This window comes from Sciurus carolinensis, chromosome 4, assembly GCF_902686445.1.
Source record: "Sciurus carolinensis chromosome 4, mSciCar1.2, whole genome shotgun sequence".
In the NCBI taxonomy this organism is placed as follows: Eukaryota; Metazoa; Chordata; class Mammalia; order Rodentia; family Sciuridae; genus Sciurus; species Sciurus carolinensis.
The window spans coordinates 14,176,911-14,199,482 of record NC_062216.1 but is presented as its reverse complement, the minus strand read 5'-3'; the positions used below and the strand labels follow the sequence as shown (position 1 = coordinate 14,199,482).

General features: G+C 48.1%; 1 protein-coding gene across 2 annotated transcripts in view; it reads right to left on the bottom strand.

Moving 5' to 3' along the window:
• Positions 1-22,572, bottom strand: part of Loxl2 (lysyl oxidase like 2) — an 83,959-nt gene that overhangs the window by 49,715 nt on the left and 11,672 nt on the right. For both annotated transcript variants that reach the window (XM_047549408.1, XM_047549409.1), the window contains exons 2-3: positions 8,599-9,044; positions 2,203-2,378 (exon numbers count right to left, since the gene is read on the bottom strand). In XM_047549408.1, coding sequence (XP_047405364.1) covers positions 2,203-2,378; positions 8,599-8,962 — 540 coding nt within the window. In that variant the 5' untranslated portion in view covers positions 8,963-9,044. The remainder of the gene's footprint in view (positions 1-2,202; positions 2,379-8,598; positions 9,045-22,572) is intronic.

Here is a 22,572-nt window from a genome sequence, read left to right as displayed (position 1 = left end):
ATGATGTTTTGGCCAATCTTCCTTTTATTCACACCATCCATTCCTTCCTTATGTCAAGAACCCTGGGGCTTCACTGGACACTCCAGGAGAGTTATCCTGAGGTTCTAGGCTGAACAGAGGCCTGGTAAAGACATGATAATGAGGGTCACTGTCCTATCAAGCAGGACAATGCTATGAAGGGATGATTTGCTCCTATGTCTTTATCATCACTGGTTTTAGTATTTTATCCGGGGAGATCTTCCACCTGTGGAATCTCTGGTTTGCATTTCTGCAGAGAACATCATTTGGGAGTTGGAGATACTGTTCTCATGAGGTACCTAGAATTACACCTGCTTGGTACAGTGATTAGTAAGATACAGCTCCTGCCCTCAAGGGCTTCTCAGAGAGATGAGATACATACCAGCAGGGATAACTATTCTGCATGAGGTAATAAAGAGTGGGAAGTTCTGCACAAGCACACCTTCCAAATCAACTCTATGGTGAAGCAAAGGTGTCGTTGGTAAAGTTCAGTTACTAAGCAAAGTACATCTCTATAACACACCCTCTGGTTATCTCAAAGGAAAGAGGATGCTTCTGAGTGTCCACTGGAAGTGGTCCGGACCTTCTGGCTGAGGGAAGGATGGGAAACCTCTGCCTGCTCAGGGCAGGCTGGACCTGTTCCCAGTGTACTTGGCCTGCCCTGGGAAGGCAGAGAGAGGCAGGGCAGCGTGAGTCACGAGAGGAAAACACATGGACAACAGTCAGGGGGGGACTTCCTCTGGAGCCCAAATAGGGCCATTTCAAGTCACTTTTCTTCAGCATTACTGATGGGGTGGGCTGGAGGCCAAGGCACAGTGAGGCTCCTTGGCCTGGGTTCATGACAGATCCCACAGTCCCTTGGGACAGTTAACATGTTCCATGAGGATGGGAGTCTCGTTGCCACCTTTTCCCATCCTACCTTAATACCTAAGAGCAGAGCAAGAAGCCATCTGTTTGGTTGGCTTTGTTTGGGTGGGTGAAGAAGTTGTTGAAAAAAAGACTCAATCTGTAACTGTGCCATGTCAAAGGGTCACAAGCCCCGATGGCCTCTTCCAAGTGCTGACTGGGGCTGGCAACGCCAGAGTCCTTAGAATCATCTGGGGGAGCTTAGAAAAACATGCTGGGCCTGTAACAGGAAGGTCTGACTCAGCAGGTCAGGGGTGAGGCCCAGGTCTGCATTTGTAATTTGATCCTCAGCTAGATTTGGAATCAACTCTCCAGGGGTTGCCAGCCTCCAAGATGCCCCCCAAGAAGGTCCCCGATGATCTCCACTGCCTGTATTCATGTCCTTACGTCATCTCCTCCCACAAAGTACCAGGGTTGGTCTGTGTGATCAAGAGAATACAGCAGAAATGACGGACATCACTTCTGAGATTAGGTTTTGAGACACTCTGGCTCCTACCTGGTGCTGCCCTTCACTCTCCTATGGATCACTCACTGTGGGAGAAGACAACTGCCATGTCTTGGGGACACACAAGCAGCCTATGGAGAGGCCAGGCAGAGGGAAACAGAGGGCTCCAGTCCACAGCCAGCAGGAGACCAAAGCCCACCTACAAACACAGGAATTAGCATGGGGGGTGGAATCTCCAGCCCCAGTCTACTACTGACTGCAGCTTCCAGAGACTCTTCGAGGAATCAAGTAGCTAAGCCACCATGCCATCCTGAATCTTAGAAACCACATGAGATAATAAATGTGGCTGCTAGGCTGAAAAATCCAGGGAAATGTGTTACCCAGCAAATAATAACAAATACATGTTCCAGTCCACAGAGCAGGCTCCGAAGGTGTCTCCTGCTCGCCCTCTTAGCCTCAGTTCTTGCGCTGTCAACACACACCTTCTCCCAAACATCCCAGGCCACACTCTGCACTCCTGACTGCCCCACTTGTTCTCTGTGCCTGAAATGCCCTTCTCCACAGATGCCACCCCAAAGGTGTCCTCAAACCAGAGCTGGGGGGAGCAGATCCCCCTTGTTTGGTGCTCACACACACACTTCTTAAAATCATCAGCAAGAAGCAAGTTACATGGGAGAAGAAAAATGTCCAGGTGAAGAAGTTACCCGGGAACAGGTGGCGCCCACCTGGAATTTCAGTTACAGGAAGATTACAAGTTCCAAGCCAACCTCAGCAACTTAACCCTGTCTCAGAATAAAAATTAAAAAGGAAGTCATCAAGAGCAGGTGACTTGCCTCTATCTGGTTGAACAACAAATTGTCAAATTTGAACCCAGGAATCCTTTTATCACTGCACACCACGCCGACGTCTTCCGTGTGCTTGCAGTCGGTGACACCCCAGCCATTGGAGGAGCAGGCTGCCAGGGTCGCCTCTTTGCCAGTGCAGTGGACGTTGTCCAACCAGATGGGCCCTGAAGGAAGCAGAGGAGAGAAATCAAGCACCATGTCAATGCAGATTGGGTGTCTGGGGGGCACCAGTGTCTTACATGGAAAGAGAAATTTTTTTTTTATTTTTGGCTACGTGTGTGTGGCCATCAATTGATTTTATGTAAAGATACTGCATCTAGTCCTAGACCATCTGGATTTCCTTGCCAGAACAGGCAACTGATGTGATTTGAGGAAGTGGTAGACTAGGCACAGTTAGGACAGAAATCTGATTCAAGCTCAGAAGTCCCGTGGTCTAGCAGAAAGAGCAGGGGCTTTGGAGGTGAAGCTGGGTTTGAATTCTGGTGCAGGCACTTTTAGCTTTATGACCCTGGTTAAAGCTAAAGCGGGTGATAGTGATATCTGGGCTGCAGAGGTGTGTGCTGATTGGATAGTACACAGCACAAGCCCAGTTTACCCCTTAGTTACCAAAAATGATAATGACGAGGAAGAGGAGGATTTTAATTTATGGACTATGGCACAAGCCAGTCTCACCTGCTACCTATGGCAGAGGCTGACCTCTGACTCCTTGGGGAAAAGCAAAGCTATTCTGTAATTGAAGTTTTACAGTTTTTTTGGCAATTTCCCATGTATTACCTGCTGGATCTTTCCATACCTCAGGGAAGAGGACAAGGTGGCATGATTATTTCCACATCCCAGAAGCAGAGCCCTGGCTCAGAGAGGCAGCCCACATGTACCAGGCTTCTCAGCCCAGAGACTGGGCCTCAATTCCCTATTCAGTGCCCTGCCCATTTCTTGATGTTTACTCTGCCTGGTTGAGAGATGGAGCAGCTACACTAACCACAGAGCCAGCTCTTCATATTCCAGAAGGCTACTCTGGAACTCTCCTTACCTCCAGCTCTTTTATCTCACCAGCTAGGTAGAGAATCCAGTGTGCAAAGAGCTAGAAGTTAACCACAGTGAGACACCTACTACCTCATGTCATAGAATGGCTACTATCAAAACAAAACAGAAAAATAACAAGTGTCAGCACAGATGTGCATCCCTGGTGCAAAGGCCTAATCACACACCTGCTATGGAAAACAGCAAGGCAGCTCCTCAAAAATTTAAAATAAATCCCAGCGGCTCAGGAGGCTGAGGCAGGATGATCACAAGTTCAAAGTCAGACTCAGCAACTCATCAAGGCCCTAAGCAACTCAGCAAGACCCTGTCTTTAAATAAAAAATATTTTTAAAGTACTGGGGATGTGGCTCAGTGGTTAAGTGCCCCTAGGTTTGATCCCTGGTACCAAAAAGTATAAAACTATCATACAGTCTGGCAATTCTGTGTATATATCCCAAAGAACCAAAAGCAGTCTCGAAGAAGTATCTGCACACCCACATTCACAGCAGCCATATTCACAATGTGGGCAAGGGGTGGAAGCAAGACTAGTATCTGTTGACAAATCATGGTACATAAATACAATGGAACAGACTTAAAGAGGAAAACAATTCCGACACTTACTACAGCCTGGACAAACCTTGGGGGACATCAGATGAAGTGGAGTCAGTCAGTCCTGAAAGGACAAATATTAGATGATTCCACTTAACATGCAGCACCTAGAACAGCCACACTCACAGAGACAGGAAACAGAATGGGGTGGTCAGGGTCCAGGGGCAGGGGGGGTGGGCAGTGTTTGTTTAATGGGCATAGAGCCTCGGTGCTGCAACATGAAAATGTTCTGGAGATCTCAGCACAAAAAAGGTGAACATACTAAACATACCAAACAGTACTACTAAACAGTACTACTGCACTGTGCACTTCAAAATGGTGAAGATGTGAATTTTACATTATGCATGTTTTGCCACAATTAAAAATAAAAATTAAAAAAAAAAGTTCTGGAGGGTTTTCAAATAGTGATTTTTATAAATGCCACTACCAAATGAAAGAAAAGAAAACCAAGTGCCTTGTTTTTCTTCAGGCTCCTTTTAGAAGTCTATTAAACAGCAGAGTCCCACAAACCTGGGTTCTAGTCCCATCTACCATGGACTTGGGCACTAGTGACTTGGTCAGCTGCTTAACCAAGCCTGGTTCCCATTTTTCAAATAAAAACAATGCGCAATAAACAGGTAGCCATGGAGATCCAATGAAATAATGGATTTGCCTGGGACATATTCAATCTTCCTTTCCTCCTTCCAGGAAGCCAGGGAAATAATAAATCCCATAATGCAAGAAAAAAGCAGAATAAAAACACCCCCATTATAAAGATCAGAAAATCGAGGAGGGAAGCTGAGGTTCTTTAAGGTCGGGGAGGCCACGGGGCCAGTCTTCTGACTTCCAGGCCTGGTTGGAACGCGTCTGCTGTGATGGATGGTAAGTCCAGTCTTAAAGGAGAGCGCCTCAGACACGTTGTGGGAACAAAGAGTTTATTGAAAACATCTGGGCTGAGGTTTTCCAACTGGTTTCTCAATCTGGCCTGGTTTCTAAGCCATCCAGCTCCACTGAAACATATGCTCCCTAATCAATTGCTGTTTCTACAACAAGCTCATGTTTGTCTTACTAAGTACTAGCAACGGAAAAGACCCTCCACCTTTCAAGCGGGGCCTCTCCCTTGGAATGTTCTGTAGCTGCACTGCCGAAGAGCAGATGGTAAAAAGAAGTGGTGCCCTTATTCCATCTGCAGCGACAGAAACCACCCTCGCAGAGGGCTGGAGCAGATCAGCACACCTTTAAAGGAACCGTGCAGAGTTGCAAAGCCTGGATGCTATGGGGTTTGCCGCACTTTGGAGATGGAGCGAATGGAGTAAACACCCAGGAGTGCTGAGTGGAGCTAAGCTGCCCAAGAGCTGCTCTCTTCTGCGCCTTCCAAGGACCCCCAGTAAGGCTGCCCTCTACCTGTGCTTGATCAGTTACTTTTCCTTAACTCTGTAAATCTGTACTTAGCACTGGACGACACTACCATGCGTGGTCTGCTATTTAGCCCAATTTCATGCCGATTTTGTTGTTGTTGTTGTTGTTGTTGTTGTTTTCCCCCTATATATGTAGTGCCCATCTCCTGATTGTCCTGATTCCAGTGCAGTCAGCCTCTGGGTCTGCCTGCAGGAACACAGGATGGTTCTAGGCATAGACTGGCATCTAGCTGGCTGGGAAAGTGGTATTTGGGACACAAGATGAGGCGCACACTTTGGACACAAAAAAGCCATTCAATCAGAAGCAAAATTTCATTTTACTCTTTCCACTCATTTACCCTAAGAAATGTTTCTCCTGATGAGAGAAGAGATGTGTGAACAAATTAACAGGTCCTTTGGAGAAGAAAGATCATAAATGCACTTCCGTTTGAATGCCAGGCCCTGGGCTCTGTCAGGTAATGGAAATTGTTTAAGTCAGAATCTGCAGGGTCATTGGCTTTGCTGTTCTGATCAGGAATAGGGGTGCAACAGGGTGGAGAACCAGGACCTTAGTTTATGGGCTGAGAGCCACCCAGAGGATACTAAGTGGGTCAGCTGCCCCTTCTAGAACTGCCTAAAAGGGCCTCTAGTTTATCTGAGCTCAGAGGTGCTGTGAGCACTAGGACCTGCCGACAACCAGGATGGAAACCCGGGAGGGGTGAGGGGCCCTGGTGCTTCCACCAGCTTCACCACTTCTGCCTGAACTGCACAGGAGTCTGGGGACTCCTGGAGGGGTGGCCTTTTATAGGGTCATGGGCAGGGTTCTTAGCCCATCCACAAGCCTGATTTGCAGATCAAACTCCACTGGGGCAGAGCCCAGGGCACTGGCCACACTCTGGTCTTAAGAGCACACACTGTTTTGTCAACCGCTCTCATATTCTCCCAGATCAAAATGAATCAATCAGCTAATACTTGCGGTGTGCCCAACAGGTACCCAGGGCTAAAAACAAACAAAAACTCAACCAATGGCAAAATTCACATTCAGGTTTAAAAGGCCTCTCATAATGCAAACCAAAGGCCACTTTAGATGACAGCCCTGAGCACAGGACAGGGTTCACTGGGTCTAGAATGTGTTTCTCTCTGTCCTCTCCTTGAACTTCACCTGTCATAACCTTGGTGGTTTGATTGTCCACAGCAGCCCTTCTAGTACTCTCGGCCTCTCGGCCACATGTCTCCTCTGTCCAGGGGCCTTCCTCCACCGGCTGCAGCTGCTCCTTCATGATCATAGCTCACACCTTATCTACCAATCATAGGCCCTCCTCCATCTCTCTACTCTGCATCTGTGCCCCTTGGCCATCTTTCCACCATATTCCTCTAAAGCCGCAGTGTCTGCAGGGACCCCCCACCCCCTGTATGTATTGCAGCAGCTTTGCATGGTCCTTTTCTCCTCATGACCAAGCATTGTCTCCCTGGACCATGATTTTAATCCCTTCCTCTATTCTCTTGAACTCTTCACCCACATCATCCTTGGAGAGCAAAATCCCACCTAGGCGAGCCCATCTTTCCAAACACCCCATACCTGCTCCTGCTGGGAAAAACCATAACCACCTTGTCCGATGACAGGTAGGTTTTAAATTTGGGCAGAAAAAAAATAAAGCTGTCACTGGAGAGAAAAATACTCCACTATCATTGGAGAGTACTTGTCATGAAATAATGAAGACCTGAGAGCCTGGAATAAAAACCATGAACCTAATGTCAGGCCTGGATCGCTCAGCTATCAGCACAAAGAGGTGCGGATGTATGCAGGAGAACTGGAAGTTTTAAAGAAGACAGGAAATGAATTCCAACGGCCCCACATCTGCTAACCCATCTTGGCTGCTTTGGCTCTCCACACTGCAAGAAGCCCAGAGTGAGCTGCTGAACACATTTGACTCTAGGAACTGGCTCTGGAGCCAGTTCTCCCAACAGGAAATTTTCCATTGCATGGAAGTAAGGCATGCAGGAGATGGTGCAACCCTTCTCTTTTAATTTCTAGAACAGAAAGAAGGGTTGGGAGGGAGACCAATAGTTGTCTATTTCACTCTCTCCCAAACCAGTTCACAGATACAATCATGGCACAGGCTTCCAGAAGCTCAGCTCCCCAGCTCCAGTCCCGATGCCAGAAACCAGAAGATGTGGCTGTAGGTCTGAGATGTTCTGTATTTCTAATCCCTTCAGAAGAGTCTAATGCGGTCAGGCGGCACTGATCCAGTAGTCCAGGACAGGAGTGTAGCACCTCTCTCAAGTTGGCAGCCAAGCCCCTGCTGAAGCCTGGGCAGCTCAGCTGGTGGAAGAGCTGCCTCTGCTTTACCAACCCAGGGAAGGACTCAGCTCCCGGAGGGCAACTCTTTTAAATGATGCCCTTCACCTCTACCTCCCTCTTGGAAACACAGACTGAGGATTTCACGAGTTCTCAGAGAGCCCAACTTCCAGAGGGGGAAACTGAGTCCAAATAGGATACGTGTCTTCCTATAAGCAAGTACAGTCAGTCACACACTGAATGGCATTTCAGTTGACTGCAGATCATGTACATAACAACAGTCCCCCCAAATTCTATATTATCACCTAGCAACCTCCTAGCTGTTTCAGTTTGTGTAAGTACACTCTATGATGTCACAACAACAAATCACCTAATGACCCATTTCTAGACTATACTCCCCTACTTTAGGCAATGCTTGGCTGTCCTTAGGTCAGCACTAGCTCTGAGCTCAAGGGTTAGGTCTCCAAGACCCACCTTCCAGAGCTCCGAGGAGCTGCTGCTGCTGCTTTTTCTTAAGAAAGAAGGATTTGAATCTATCCGGGGAGGAAAGAATGGGCCAAAATCAGGTGAAAAACACAAAGCGGCTCTGTTCCTGTCATGCCCAACGCCACCCTAACACATTAGTGTTAAAGTGATAAACTCCAAGTGGGTAGAATGTGCTAGTGCCCAGGGAGCCCTTGTGAGACGGGGAAAAGGCCCTGCTCTAAGGGACCATCTGGAGGAAGGCGCGGTTCTCTGGGCTGATGGTACAGCCCCCAGGCAGGGTCGCTTGGAGAGATGCCCCAGGCTGATTTCACCTCCCACTTAGGGTCACTAACCACTCCTGGTTTGCTGGTGACACTCTGTGCTCAAACCAGGAAAGTCCCAGGCAAATCAGGATGGCAGTCCCTCTATACGTCCCGGGTGCCCTCCCGTCCACTTTCCTGCAGGACGCAGCCTGTGCAGGCAGATGAAGTGCTACCAGGCATTTATTTATACTTGATGGCATTTTCAGCTTTCTTTGCCAGGCTACCCTACAGAAAGCTGCTCCTGGACTTTCCAGGCGCCATGCACTGAGTTCCAAGGCACAGAGCACTTTACCTTCGCCCTTGCCGTAGGAAGAGCTGGCCGTCCAGGACTTGGCCTCCACATATCCCAGCTCTCGGCAGACAACATGAGCGGCATGGATGGAGAAGTCGTCGTCGCACACTGTGCCCCACTGGCCGTCGTAGTAGACCTCCACGCGGCCCTCGCTGTGCTTCCTCTTCTGCCCTGCCAGGCGCACCTGGATCTTGACCACATCAGAAGGCACCTGGGGCCGGTGGTACTCTGGAGCTGGTTGCTGGAAGTACTCCGGGTACTGGAGCTGGTAGGGCCAACTCTCGTACTGTGCCAGGCTCAGGGAGGGCAGGAAGGCAAGCAAGGCCAAACAGCTGCAGAGGCAGGAGCAGACGGGCCTCTCCATCCTGGTCTGGTGGTGAGAGGATCCCTCAGACGGAGCCCTGAGGCAGTTAGGGGCAGGCTGGAGGGGAAGCAGCAGGAGCCTCCTGGGAGGGAGGAGAGGCAAGTTAGGGTAGAATCTGCTAGGATAGGCGTCAAGGATACAGATGTCTCAGAACCCTTTGATTTACACCTGTTGGCTTTGTGTATAAAGCTCTTCCATTTCTGTATTCCACCACATCTCCACTCCAGCTAACGTCTGGACCATACAGGTCAATGGTGCCCACCTCTTTTGCCCACCTGCATCCCATATCTCTGGAATGCTTTTCTCAGTAGGATTCCTGGCAGGGAATGTGGCACACTGGAGCTCAATTTAAGAAGAGTTTTTAAAAGTCTATCTATGGAGATGTGGGCAGAGTTCAGGGGAACTAAGAAAGGATGGAGGCGGGGGAACCCTGGGCTGGAAACAGAGGTGAGAATGACCACCCAGGGGGCTTGAAGGGCCCCCCAGGAAGGAGTGGGTTCCAGAACCAGAGCAGAGACTTTGCTGAAGGGTTTCCGAGCCACTGGCAACCAGCAACCAGCAGGGGGGTTAGGGAGGGATGGCGGCCCTCACCCCCCTGTTCTCTGATCTCTTTCCGGTGCCTCCTATTTGGCAAACCCAACTCAACCTAACCCGAAGGCAAAAAAGGGCGAGGATACCCACTGGAGAAGCCCAGTAGACTGGCCTCCGGGGGGGTCCTGGGACTGGTGGGGAGGGAGGGCAGTGAGTCCCATGGCCAAGCACAGCATGCTCTTGGCTCCCGCTGCTTCCCTCCTCTCGCTCTCCAGAGCCCAGCTCACCTCTGGCGTCCTCCAAGCAGCATCCCTACTGAACCAGCCTGCAGGGCCGCCTCCTGCCAAGGCTGGGCTGAGATCCGGACAGACCTCTGCTACCTGCCCAGGTACTTCATGTGCCCAATTTGGTCACACGCTTCTTAGGGCAGGGCTTGTGCCTTACTGTTCTCTGGCCTGTGCGTGGTAAACTTCATGGCTCTGTGGACAGGTTTACTGGACGAGAAGGTGATTTGGCTCCAGGGACTGAGTGCTGCCCTGAAGCAGCCCTGGCGGGGAGTCTGGCAGGGGCCTGCATAGACTTGCACAGTTCTCCAGGCTAAGGCATTCCTGTGGGGCGCCTGCGGACCAGGGGCACGTGGCCTCTTTCAGGAGCCGAGAGGAAGCTTGGCATCTCCCCCTCCCTCCCTCTCTTCTCCCACACAAGTCTAAACCTTCCTCTGCTCTGCTCCCAGGCACCCACCCATGCTTCTGAACATACCATGCCTTCCATCCTGGACCACGAGGAGGGGGAGACCACCAACAGGGGAGGCCAGTGGGTTTGTCTTTAGCCAAACTGGGAATTCTGCAAGAGAGCCCTCCTGAGGTCTATGTCTCACCCGCAGAGAAGCCACCGTGCCCTGGTGACAATCTCCTCCTTTTCATAGTGTCTGTTCCTGAAGAACTCAGGAGACTAGGACCAGCCTGCTCCTGGCCCAGAGGGGAGTCAGTAAGCTCTCTGACAAACAAGAGAGGGGCCAAGTAGCCTGTCACCACCCAGGCAGGCAGGTTAGCAGAGAGGGAAGAGGGCATTCTGAAGCCACACAGTCTGAGTTTGAATCCTCATTCTGACACTTGGTAGCGGTGTGATCTTGGCAAAATACGTTCCTCATCTACAGAATGGGAATTATACTCATAGGAGCCCGCAGAACTGTTCTGAGGAGGAACTGAAGGTCACCTCATAGGCACTACAGGCGCACTTGCTAGAGGAAATTTTAAAGTCTTCAAAGCTGTGGTCACCACATCCAGTGGAACCTGATTCTCACTCCAGAGTGAGGCATGCAGCCAGGAACCCTATGTGCCTTTGACCTGACATCATTCAGAGATCTGGGACTTTAAAGGGACTGCAGGTGCATCTGGAGGAGGAGGAAGCAGATTGGGATTTGGGATTCAAAAGGGCAAAAAGCAGGACGAGCGGGTGGAAGCCACAGGGGCAAAATACAGTGCACTGTGACCTCCCGTGCAGGCCAGGGTGAGCAGGCTCCTCAGTTCACAACGTGCTGCCCTTGAGGAAGGACCCGTTGACTTTCCTAAAGTCACAGCCACCCAGAGCCACCTGGCATCTGCTGGAAGAGAGGTGGCTCCACGGGTCCTGGGATGTCTGGAGTGCCCAGCGCCCCATGGTGGGTGCCAGAGCTGAGGAAGCCCTCTGGTGTCACTGGAGCCCCAGCAATTCACATCATGTGACTCACGACAAGGCCAGAAAGTGGTGGGGGTTCCCGAGACAGCCCCCTTCAGACACAGCCTGACAAACCAGGCTGTGGTTCTGAGGCAGAATGGCGGCTCGGCCAGGCTCCAAGCCTGGCTATAGAGGCCTGGGGACCTTGTGGAGGAGAGGGGACAGGCGTTCAGTTTCTTACTGCACAGGGGAGAGAATGGAAGGAGGGGATTAGCTGCACAGTTAGTGCAGACGACACTGGAACTGGTCACCCTCCACCTACAAAGATGTCAGCGATCCCCCATCACGTACAAAACACAACAAGTTCAGACTGGGAATCAACGCAGAGCCCCCCGCTCTCCTGGCTTCAGTTCCGACTGCACCTCTCCCCCTGCCTCCCTCCAGCCCCTCACACACCACACGTCCCCTCGATCCATCTTGTCCACCCGCAGCTCAGTGCCTGGCCCCAGCCCTCCAGAGACGGTGCCACAATCCTTCCTGTTCCTCAGGAGACTTTCCCAGGTCCTCCTCTCAGAATGAACCTCTCCTCTGGTCCCTTGAAAGTCGCATTTTGTTCGTGCTTTACCTTCTTGTTGTGTCTGGCTCTGCCACCAGAGCCTCAGTCCCAGGGGACAGAAACCACCCCTCTGCTGTCCCCAGAAAGCAATCCGTCTGTTTCTGGTTACAGCAGACCAGCTCCTGTCAGATAAATTTTCTTGCCAAGAACAACTAGAAAAAGTAGAGAAATACTAAAAATACCCTGTCATGCACCGCACAACAACTTTTCACTCAGTAACAGGCTGCATACACGATGGTGGCCCCATAAAATGGTAACGGAGTGAAAAACAGCTACCACCCAGTGACCTGGCAGCACCCAAACTGCATGAGGCATCACTCCTGTGATGCTGGTGGAAACAAGCCGACTGGCTGCCAGTCATATAAAAGCACATCATATGCCATTATGTACAGTAGTTGATAATGATAACAAATGACTAGGGTACTGGTTTAGGTACTTGCTATATAAACCTTTTTGTCATTATTTATGAGTGTACTCCTTTTATTTATTTAAAAAAAAACTTTAATGTGAAACAGGACACTGTGTCATTTCAGCAGCAGTGGGCATCCTGGGCATCTCTATTGCATCAAGTGGTCATAGGGAGGGACTGACGTGTGCCAGCCATCAGACACTTGTGATGTCCACACAGTGACAGGCTCACCGAAGGATGCATTTATCAGAACGTATGTCCATCGTTAAATGGAACGTGACTGCGTGCGAAGACACCGGAAGGCTACCGAGGCAGCAAACCAAGCCAGCAAGGCCTCCAGAAGCCAGTACTCCAGCGGGACAGGAAGCACAGAGAGCAGAGGCTCACGTTTGTCTCTGCTGTTCCTTCACAGAACTTGCCAGGGGTCAACAGGCTGAAAAGTTGAGCAAAGCTCTTGGCAGCCTCCAAGGACTGACAGGACAAAAAATGGGGCTCAGAGCTTGCCAGGGAGAGGGGGACTTGCTAGACAGCCCCGGGCTCCTAGACAGGGTCCCCAAAGGGCTGAACTCTACCAGTTAGGGCACAGACTGGTTCGAAAGGTCTAAAATGCACATACTTGGAATCCCAAAGAAGAGACAAGAAAGAATGTGCAGAAGAAATATTTGAAGAGACAATGACCAAGAATTTTCCAAAAATTGACAAATGCCATTCAACCCACACATATAATTGGATTGGGCACATCACAATCCAACCATGGAAAATCCAAGACAGAGAAGATCTTCATGCAGCCAGAGTACAGTGGGTACGTTATTTTCAAAGAACAGTAGGGCCACTACTGGTCTCACCACCAAAATTAGGAAGCCATGAGGGAGCAACATGACATTTTTGAATGACAGGAAAAAAATAAATTGATAATCTATACTTACTGGAGCAAATGAAGATGAAATAAGGACATTTCAGACAACCATGAGTGGACAGCATTTATTACCATAGCCATAAGATGGAAATACTAACAGGAGATTCTTAAGCCAGATAATAGTATAAAAGTGTAGAAAGGAGAGAAGGAAACTATGTAGGTAAATGTAATTAAAAATCCACTGTGTAAAATGATAATGATGTCATACGGGATTTTAAATATTTGCAATACGGTCTGGGGCTCTAGTTCAGTGGTAGAGTGTTCGCCTAGCATAGGCAAGGTCTTGGGTTCAATCTAGCACCACAAGAAAACAAATAAAAACTGTGTGTTTGTGTGTGTGAGAAAGATTAAAATGTATGGCAACAAAGCACAGAGGTGTGTGGGAACTAAATGGAATTGAAGTGTTTTAAGGTTCTTGTGTGATCTGAGCTGTGGTAAAAGTACTATTACCTTCTAGACTTGATTTTACAACAGTTGAAAGTTTAATTCAATTTTAACCTTCATGGATGGTAGCCACCATAAGAACTGTAAACAACAAAAAAGTAGAAAGGTTAATAATGAAAAGGCAAATAATGAAGTTATTAAAAAGAATAGTTGATGTGTTAGTCAGCTTTCTGTCATTATGACAAAATACCGAGAATTCAACTTATAAAGAAGAAAATTTTATTTTGGATCATGGTTCAGAAGTTTCAGTCCATGGTCAGCTGGCCACATTGCTCTGGGCCTGTGACAAGGCAGAACTTCATGGTGGGGTCAAGTGACAGAGGAGGCTGTTCACCTGATGGTGACTGGGAAGCAAGGAGAGAAACCTTCAAGGGCACACCCCCAGTGACCTAACATTCTCCCCAAAGGTCCCACCTCCTAAAGTTTCCATCACCTCCCAATAGTGCCACAGACTGGTGACCAAGCCCTTAACACATGGGGCCTTTTAAAAAGAAAAGAAAACTCAAGCACCAAAGTTGCCAAAATCTATGGTAATGATGGCTGTGTAATTATGAAGAAGGAAAAAAGGAATTCATGCCAGGAGATGGGTGAGTATAGTACAATAAGATGATTTGAGAGAGAGCACATTTGCAAAAATTTATTAGAGTATATTGTAATAATTTTTCCGTTTATTATTTGTTATTGTTTTTTCTTGCTGTGCCTAGTTTATAAATTAAATTTTATCATAGGTATGTATCTCTAGTGGGAAAAAGCATAGTAGGTACTACCTGTGGCTTCAGGTACCCACTGGGGGTCTTGGGATGTATCCCTTGCAGATAAGGAGGGCTACTGTTCTCTTCGGTTTTACTTCACCTGAAGCAGTAAGAAACAAAATATCCTCAGGAGGAAACTGAGGCACAGAGAAGGTCGGTAAGTTGCCTAAGGTTGCACTGAGGGTAAGTACAAGCCAGGAAATGAGCGCAGCGGGCAGGCTGGCCCAGGCTGTGCCCCTCCCCAAGTGCTCTGCTGCCCCAGCCAGCACTTGCCTCCCTCCCATCCAGGAAGGCTCAGAGGCTTCCAGAGCCTCTAATTTTGTTCCAGAAAGAAACGGAGAAAATGTGATCTTGCAATTTTTAAAAGAACTCTTAATCTCTGGATTTGCATTATCTATAAACGGCCCCACCCATTTTCCTGGATTCTGCACTCTGGGAATGTCCTGCACTCAACGCCTAAGTCTTTCCTAGAAAAGTGCTCCTGAATTTCTTGCTTCCTTTGCAGGGCCTTCTGCACCCTCCTCCAGGGGATTGTAACACGTCAGACCAGCTGCTTCTCTCTCCTTTTAATAATAACTTTAGTGGATTTCGTGTCCTCTTTACTGTGAAAACTATGCAAGTTGATAATAAAAATCTGGAAAAAATACAAACTGGTAAAAGAAAGAAAATAACTTGCAATACCATTGTTGGGGATAACCACTATCAAATTTCTAGTGTCTACTCTTCTGGTCTTTTTTCTGTACATATTTCCTTTTACAAATTGGAATCTTCTACATACTATTTTGTCAACTGCTTTTATTTTTTACTTAAATATTTTGCTTAATTGAAATCAAGTACAAATGGTCACTAAAGTTATCTTTAAGGAACACCTCACAGTGACAGAGCAGGGGTGTGTGTGGAAGGTGCTGGGTAGGCTTTTCCATTATCTACATTTTATCTATGTATTTATTTTTTGCAGTACTAGGGATTGAACCCAGGGACAATTTACCCCTAAGCTACAGCCCCAGTCCTTTTCTTTCTTTCTTTCTTTCCTTCTTTCTTCTTTCTTTCTTTCTTTCCTTCTTTCTTTCTTTCTTTCCTTCCTTCTTTCTTTCTTTCCTTTCTTTCTTTCCTTCCTTCCTTCTTTCCTTCCTTCCTTTTCTTTCTTTCTTTCTTTCTTTCTTTCTTTTCTTTCTTTCTTTCCTTCCTTCCTTCTCTCTTTCCTTTCCTTTCTTTCTCTTTTCTTTTCCTTCCTTCCTTCCTTCCTTCCTTTCTTTCTCTCTTTCTTTCTCTCTCTCTTTCTTTCTTTCTCTCTCTTTCTTTCTTTCTCTCTTTCTCTCTTTCTCTCTCTTTCTTTCTTTCTTTCTTTCTTTCTTTCTTTCAAGATAGGGTTGTTTAGGGTCTCAAAGTGAGTTGCTGATGCTGGTCTCGAACTTGTGATCCTCCTGCCTTAGCCTCCAGAGGACCCTGGATTACAGGTGTATACCACCAAGCCCAGCAATCATCTGCACTTTAGATCCAGGCAGAGTGGGTTATTGTCAGAGATGTTTGGTATACATCCGTACAGATGTTTTTGCCATTTTTGGCTACAACCTGTATTCTGGTTGTGCTGTGGTTTAGGGAAGTATCCTTCAAAGGTCCATGGGTTAAAGTCTTGGTCTCCAACCCATGATGCTACTGGGAGGTGGTGGGGTGCTGAATGGGAGGTCTTCTTATCATTTGGGGTGTGCCTTCGAAGGGGATATGCAACCCTAGCCCATTCCTCTGTCAGCTGCTTTTCATGTTGAACAGTACATTGCAAACATGACTTGTTGAGTTTGTTGTTGTTGTTGTTGTTGTTTGTGTGTGCACTGCTGGGGATGGAACCTGGGGCCTTACCTGTGCTAGGCAAGCCCTTTACCACTGACCTACACCCCCAGGCCTCACTCACTATTCTTTTATGAGGTTTTTACATTGTATTTGGTCAAATGGATACATGGTAAACTGCTAAGCTATTTAACTGTCATGCACATTGTTGAAATGAATATCCATCTTGCTGAAGTGCTACACAATCTTGGAATAAATTCCTAAGCGTAAGATGGTGGGTCAAAGTGTACATAAAAAGCCAACACTTTTGCAAAACTGTATTAGTCTGCTTTCCAGAAAGACTGCCAAATTATAGCTCAGCCAGAAGCATGTGGGTTCCCCCCAAGCCTCAAAACTCTGGCTATGACTACGTTGTCAAACTTTTTTCCATTTGATAAGTAAAAAGGGGTATTTTGTTTTAAATGGCCTTGCTTTTGTTACCAGGGACTTGGAGCATTTCCCCCTGTGTTTCTTTCTTGGGAGATGATGGCTTCATGCCTATGGCTACTGCATTGTTAAATTCACTTTCCACACTGACAACCATCCAACTTACAGGAGGGCAAAACTGCCAGGCATTCCGGGTGACCAGGGACCCCAAGTGGTGGGACCTTGCTGACCTTGTGGCCACCACAGCACTGCCCTCTAATTCAAACAGAAATACCCTATGTCTCTTGCCTTTAGTTAATACAGTAAGTTCCCCATCTGCCCTTCTGGACATCTGAAGACATGTGGATGGATGAGCGTTGCCTTTCTCTTCTTCAGACCTGTTCTGTCAGTTCTCGGTCAGAGACCATTTCACAAAGAACGAGAAGGCCTGGCTGCAGTCAGATCTCCATGCCCAGTCTGGACAGTGGCTGGACAACAGGCCGATCTCTTCTCAGCCCTCCCCCTCCACAGGCCTCCAAGGGTGTCTCTTCCCCCTGACAGTCCAAGAAGAGACTGCTCCAGTGAAGTTGCATCACCACACATCACGGAAATTCCAGAATCCTCAACCCTGCATGCGAGCAGAGAGCGTCTGCCAACTGGGTCAGTCGAACTCAGCGGATGAACATGGAGAATCTCTGAAGCTCAGTTCACACATATCGAGCCAGACTGGGGTTTCACAGGCGTGCCAGGGTCTGTCCTGCGAGAGGAAGGCCCACCTTGGAGAATATTCTGTTGAAACCTCATTCAAGTGAGCTCTAGGAACTTCGCAGCAGATGGTCTTAATTATTCACACAGTTAAGCCCAGGAGTGGGTCACCGGCAGAGGGCTCAGGGCAGGATGCCTAAGGACTAAAGCATTTGACTGATGGAATAAAAGTCAGTGACTGCAGGAAGCTGGCCGTGACTGCGGCTTATCAGAAAGTGGTAAATTATGTCCCTAATATTTTCTCAGTGGGCTTGTAACTAAGCAGTTGAGGACATTATTCAATTTAATTCAATCCATTCAAGGATATGCTGTTCACGCAGTTGAAAACAGGGTAAGTTCTGCTGACAAGAGGCACTGGGCCCCAAGGGGTGTCTGAGAGACGAGATAGAGAAAGAATTCCATCACACACTGGGACTCAGGGTCCGAGAGGAACTCCTAACAAACAGCAGTTGAAATCAGCTCCCGCTGCCCTAAGGCCCTGGGCACCCCACTGTCCCGCTCATGGTGACCTTTAAGACGACCACACGCTCTTCCTGCTAAAACACATTAGAAGTGCTGGTACTTCTCTAGAGCATAGAGTGTCAGAGTCAAACAGAACTGGGTTCCAATCACATTTCTACTCCTTAGCTCTGTGACCTTAGGCACACTTCAATTTTCTAAGTCTCAGTATTTCATTTATGAAATAGAATCTATATATACTTAGAAAGAACTTTCGAAAGGGAAAACAGGAACACCTACTTAAAAACCAAAGATCACACCACTCTTTAATTTCCTGATCCATAGAAGGCAGTCAGAAAAAAAATCTGCTGATATATCTTGGTCCTAACAGGGCCACCTGCTATACTCCAGTCTGGCTTCCAAGTGCCAACTACAGTTTTGGTTGAGACTTAGCTGCATTATTCAGTGAGTTGCGTGTAATTTTTTTATTCCAATATTATTATTTTAAAATTTGTTTTAAAGATTCTTTTTACTTATATATGACAGTTGATTTCATTTTAATATAATTTACAAACATGGAATATATCTTATTCTAGTTAAGACCCCATTCTTATGGATATACATGATGGTGGGATTCACTGCGATATATTCATGTAAGTACATAGGAGAGTTATTTTGAATTTATTCTACTGTTTTTTCCTTTTCTTCATTCTCCCCTGTTGTTTTGGTTTTTTTCTTTTCTTTCTTTCTTTCTTTTTTTTATCTCCAGTTTCCCAAGTGTTATTTGGGGAATTAGGAGCTTTTGAGAAGAAGCCTAGGTAGTGCTTTCTAGATTCATTTTTTGCAACACCATGCTTGGAAATTAGAAATACACATTATTTTGGAACTGGGTATTGAACCCAGAAGGGCTTTGTCACTAGGCTACAGCCCCAGTTCTTTTTGTTTTTTATTTTGAGACAGGGTCTCAGTAAGTTGCTTAGGACCTTGCCTAATTGTTGAGGCTGGCCTTGAACCTGCAATCCCAGTCTCACTCTCCCAGGTTGTTAGCATTAAAGGCATACACCTCCAGGCCTGGCTAGAAATGCACATTTGCAGAATACAAAATATTGGAGAAAAGTTTAATTACCTTAACAAGAAAGTTGTTTCATAGATGCTGTATAAACTAAGTATGTGATAAATTGTGCCAAGTCTAATGGGAAATGGTACTTCCAGGGGTCTACAAGTAAGACTTCTAAGTAGAGCTCATACCAACGCTTGCTGGTCCTGCTGGGAACTGGGGGTGAGGCTGGTATCAGAGGGAAGGAAAGTGGTTCTTGACCTTGATCTTACTCCAGTTTTGAGTCGATATGAACAGTGCTATTTCAATCGTCTAATAAACACCATTCGTTGGAGGACATCAGTCATCCAGGTGACTTTCCTGTACATTTCAGAATCCCTGATTTCTGATTTCTGAAGTCTTATTTAATTATGACCCAACAGGACTCCAAGAGGAAAAGGGGAAAAGCTAAAGTTGAAATTTCCAGGGCCCTTTCTGTAGGTGACTCTCTCAAGGGCTGAGTCTGCTTGGGAAAGAATGTGAAAGTCCTAGTCCCCAAAACTCTGAGCGGCAAGGTTCCCTTGGGTCTGCTCAAGTAGTTTTCTTCCTCTAAAAACAATCTCTTCTGAATCCTTGCATCATCTTCTAGAAAAGGGTGTCCTGTGGCATTAAACTCACTTGCCTAACAATACTTTCTGCAAAGCCAAGTGAATTACTGACTCCCCAGTAGGTCCTTAAACAAAAGGACAGCCCCAAACTGCAACCTTTAACTATGGACGCTTGACTTCGTGGCACCCGCTCAAACAACGGCCAATGTGACAAACTGGCTCCTCGTGAACGACAACGCAACGGTTATCAATATTGTCAATAGCTATAGTAATTCCTAGTCATGCACAAATAAGGTGAAAGACATCAATCACGTCTGGACTCTGTGGTTTTGACTTTTTAAATTGCTCTTAGCCAACCTGATCCTCATCTGATCTTCCTAACTGTCCCCTCCCCCAATGTTAGCATCCGGGCGCAGGACTCTCCTACAGCTGGCATCTGCAGGGCCCCCTTGTGTGCACGGCCTCACGGTCCCCAGTGGGCACGGAAAGGAGTCATTTTTCCCGGCAATGGCTTCATACCTTGTGGCTGGGAGCTCCCAGTCATGGTCCCGCCTGCCCCAGATGTGAAGCGTGGTGTAAACAACCATGCCACTTTTTAGCCAGGAACAGTGGCCACACTGCTTTGAGCACTGGCTTAGAAGAGTGAAGCCAGGAACTCAGCTGAATTCTGTCACCAGACAGAGTGCCCTGCTTGACCTCTCTGCCAGATGCAGGCATTGGGGTCAGGGGCAAGGAGGGGGCTGTCTCCTCCACTGGACCCTCTGTGCCTGGGATCTCTGCTGTGTTCAACAGGAGTGACGAATGGTCTTTGCTCACGGCTCGGAGCACAGCCGGGAGCCATGATCCCAGCTGTGGCCTGGGCACTGCTTCTAACCACGGGGAACACATCCTGCATGGAAGGAGGCTGTCCTGGGTGAATGGGGCCTGTCTGGAGGATGATGGAAGTGGGTGGGGGACGAGGTGGCCCTCCTGAACCACCTCAGACAAGAACGGAGACTTTGACACCAGGCTCAGCCAGGGCTGGTCCATTTGGCTCCTGGCCAAGGATTCCTCCTCATTCCCATCTATTTCTGGCCACAGAGCGGGTATATTCAGAGCACAGTGAGGTGGTGAGATGGCAGGCATACAAAGTTGAATATTTTTCTGTCTTCAGAAAGAGGCCTTTGTTGGCATAATTTGTTGTGACCAATTGGGGTTCCCCACAGTCCATGTCTGGCTCTGGGTGGAATCTCATTTTGACCAGGCTGCTTCCCTGGGAGACTAAAGGTACAAACACTTTGGAAATGCCTTCTGGATCTCTTATAGAACAGACACATCTCTCCAGCATGAAGCCCAGAGAGAAGGGACAGGGAAAACCCACAATTGGTACTTAAAAGCAATACAGAAACTGATCAAGACAAGGATGCCCAGAGGCTTCAAACTGTCCAACCCCCAATCCCTAAGAAAAATCCAGACACGGTTCAACTATAGGATAACACATGACAATTGGAAGAATATTCGAGAGTGGACTCAGATTCCAATCTGGCTTCTGCAAACAGAGAAGAGTCTTAGTGCCTTGCTGGGTTACATAAGAAATCAAAAGTGCCTGGTACAATGACAGACTCATAGTCACTGCTCAGCAAGTGATAACTAGTATAATCTAAGGTTGGGAACAACCCAGGCAAAAACCAGGAGGAGCAACATTCTACCCATCAACCACTTTGAACTCACCACCTGGGCAGCAGGTTTGAACACCCCTGCCCACCCCCACTCCCCCCGACTCCCCAATCCCACACACATGTTCAGACATATTTCCCAGAGCTAACATCAGTAGCCAAGTTGGCCTGGGTTTCTTGCCATTTGGAGGGAGATGTTAAAGTTCACAAAAAGCAGGTAAGGGGAGAACAAAGCGAGGTCCAAAAGGGCACGTAAACTTGAGAAGACGCCCATCACTGCAAATGTGTCCAGTGGTCCCAGGGATGGGGCTCACTGCACACCAATTCCTGGAGGAGAAGCACCGAGAGTGGGTCCAGGCACAGTCCTGGGGTAGGGAGGGGCTCAGACAGTTGGGGTAAGATAAGCGAATGGGGTGGGAGATTGTGGGAGTCCTGGGCGGGAGACTGTGCGAGCCTGGGAGGGAGGGAGTGCATAATCAGTTTTTCTGAGATGATCCATCAAAAGTTGATGGAGAGACAGTTCAACGGCTCAGTCCCCAGTGGCATACCACCCAGCTTAGCTTGCCTGCGCCTCAGGCAGGGCCCTGCCTTCCGAGCAGGACTCTGGACACCTTTTCTGGACCTCTTCCATCTCCAGAAACTGCCAGGCCAAGCTCTCATCTGAACATCGTAACCTCAGCCTGGAATCAATTCTTCAGGCCGGTGTCTCTCGGACGACAGCTAAAGCCGGAGGGTGCAGTGACAGGAGTGGCAGGTACAGGGGCCAGAGTGGCCCCTTGAGCTTGTTTGGAGATGTCTGGCTCCTTGAGAGAGTGGGGTAGGAGTGTTGCATTACAGCTCGCTAAGGGCCCGCGACCTGGCCTCCTCTGCCCACTGCAGCATTGGCTCCCATCCAGGAACCCGGAGAGCAATAGCAGCAGGCACCAACTGCCACATCAGCGAAGCTGGCTGGGCCTGGCTGCACAAAGCCAGCTGGTACTGGGTCACCAGTGATCACTCATCAAGCGCGTGGCATCCACAGGGTAGTGGCAGATACTCAGAAACCTGAAGTTCTTACGCTAACTCAAGAGGACAGACTTTCTCGGTTAACTTTAAAGCTGATCAACACTGGACCGATCACAAGCCTGCACCGGAACTCCTTCTGAGAATGGTTCTAATATTCTTCCTGTGTCTCCAGACACGGCACAGCTCCCACTTTTAGCTGTCAGATGCCGCCACTATCTTTAGCATGACCAGAACTAGCTTCAACCTGCTACCCTGAGCTCCAGTCTTACTGGTCCGCATGCATCTACTTCCACCTGCTTTCGCACTTCGTTAAGATTTGGATGTGAGGTGTCCCCTAAAAGTTCCTGTTAATGCAGGAATTTTCAGAGGGGAAATGGTTGGACTCTGAAGAGCTGTGACCTAACCAGTCCATCCTAGTTTGAATAGAGTGACTGGGTGATAACCGTGCACAGGTGGGACATGGCTGGGGGAGGTGGGTCCTGGGGTGGGGGCTGCCTTGGAAGGGTGCCTCTTTCTTCAATCCCGTCCTCCCTTCTCTCCCTCTCCCTCTCTCTCTCTCTCCTTGCTGCCATGAGTGGAACAGCCTCCC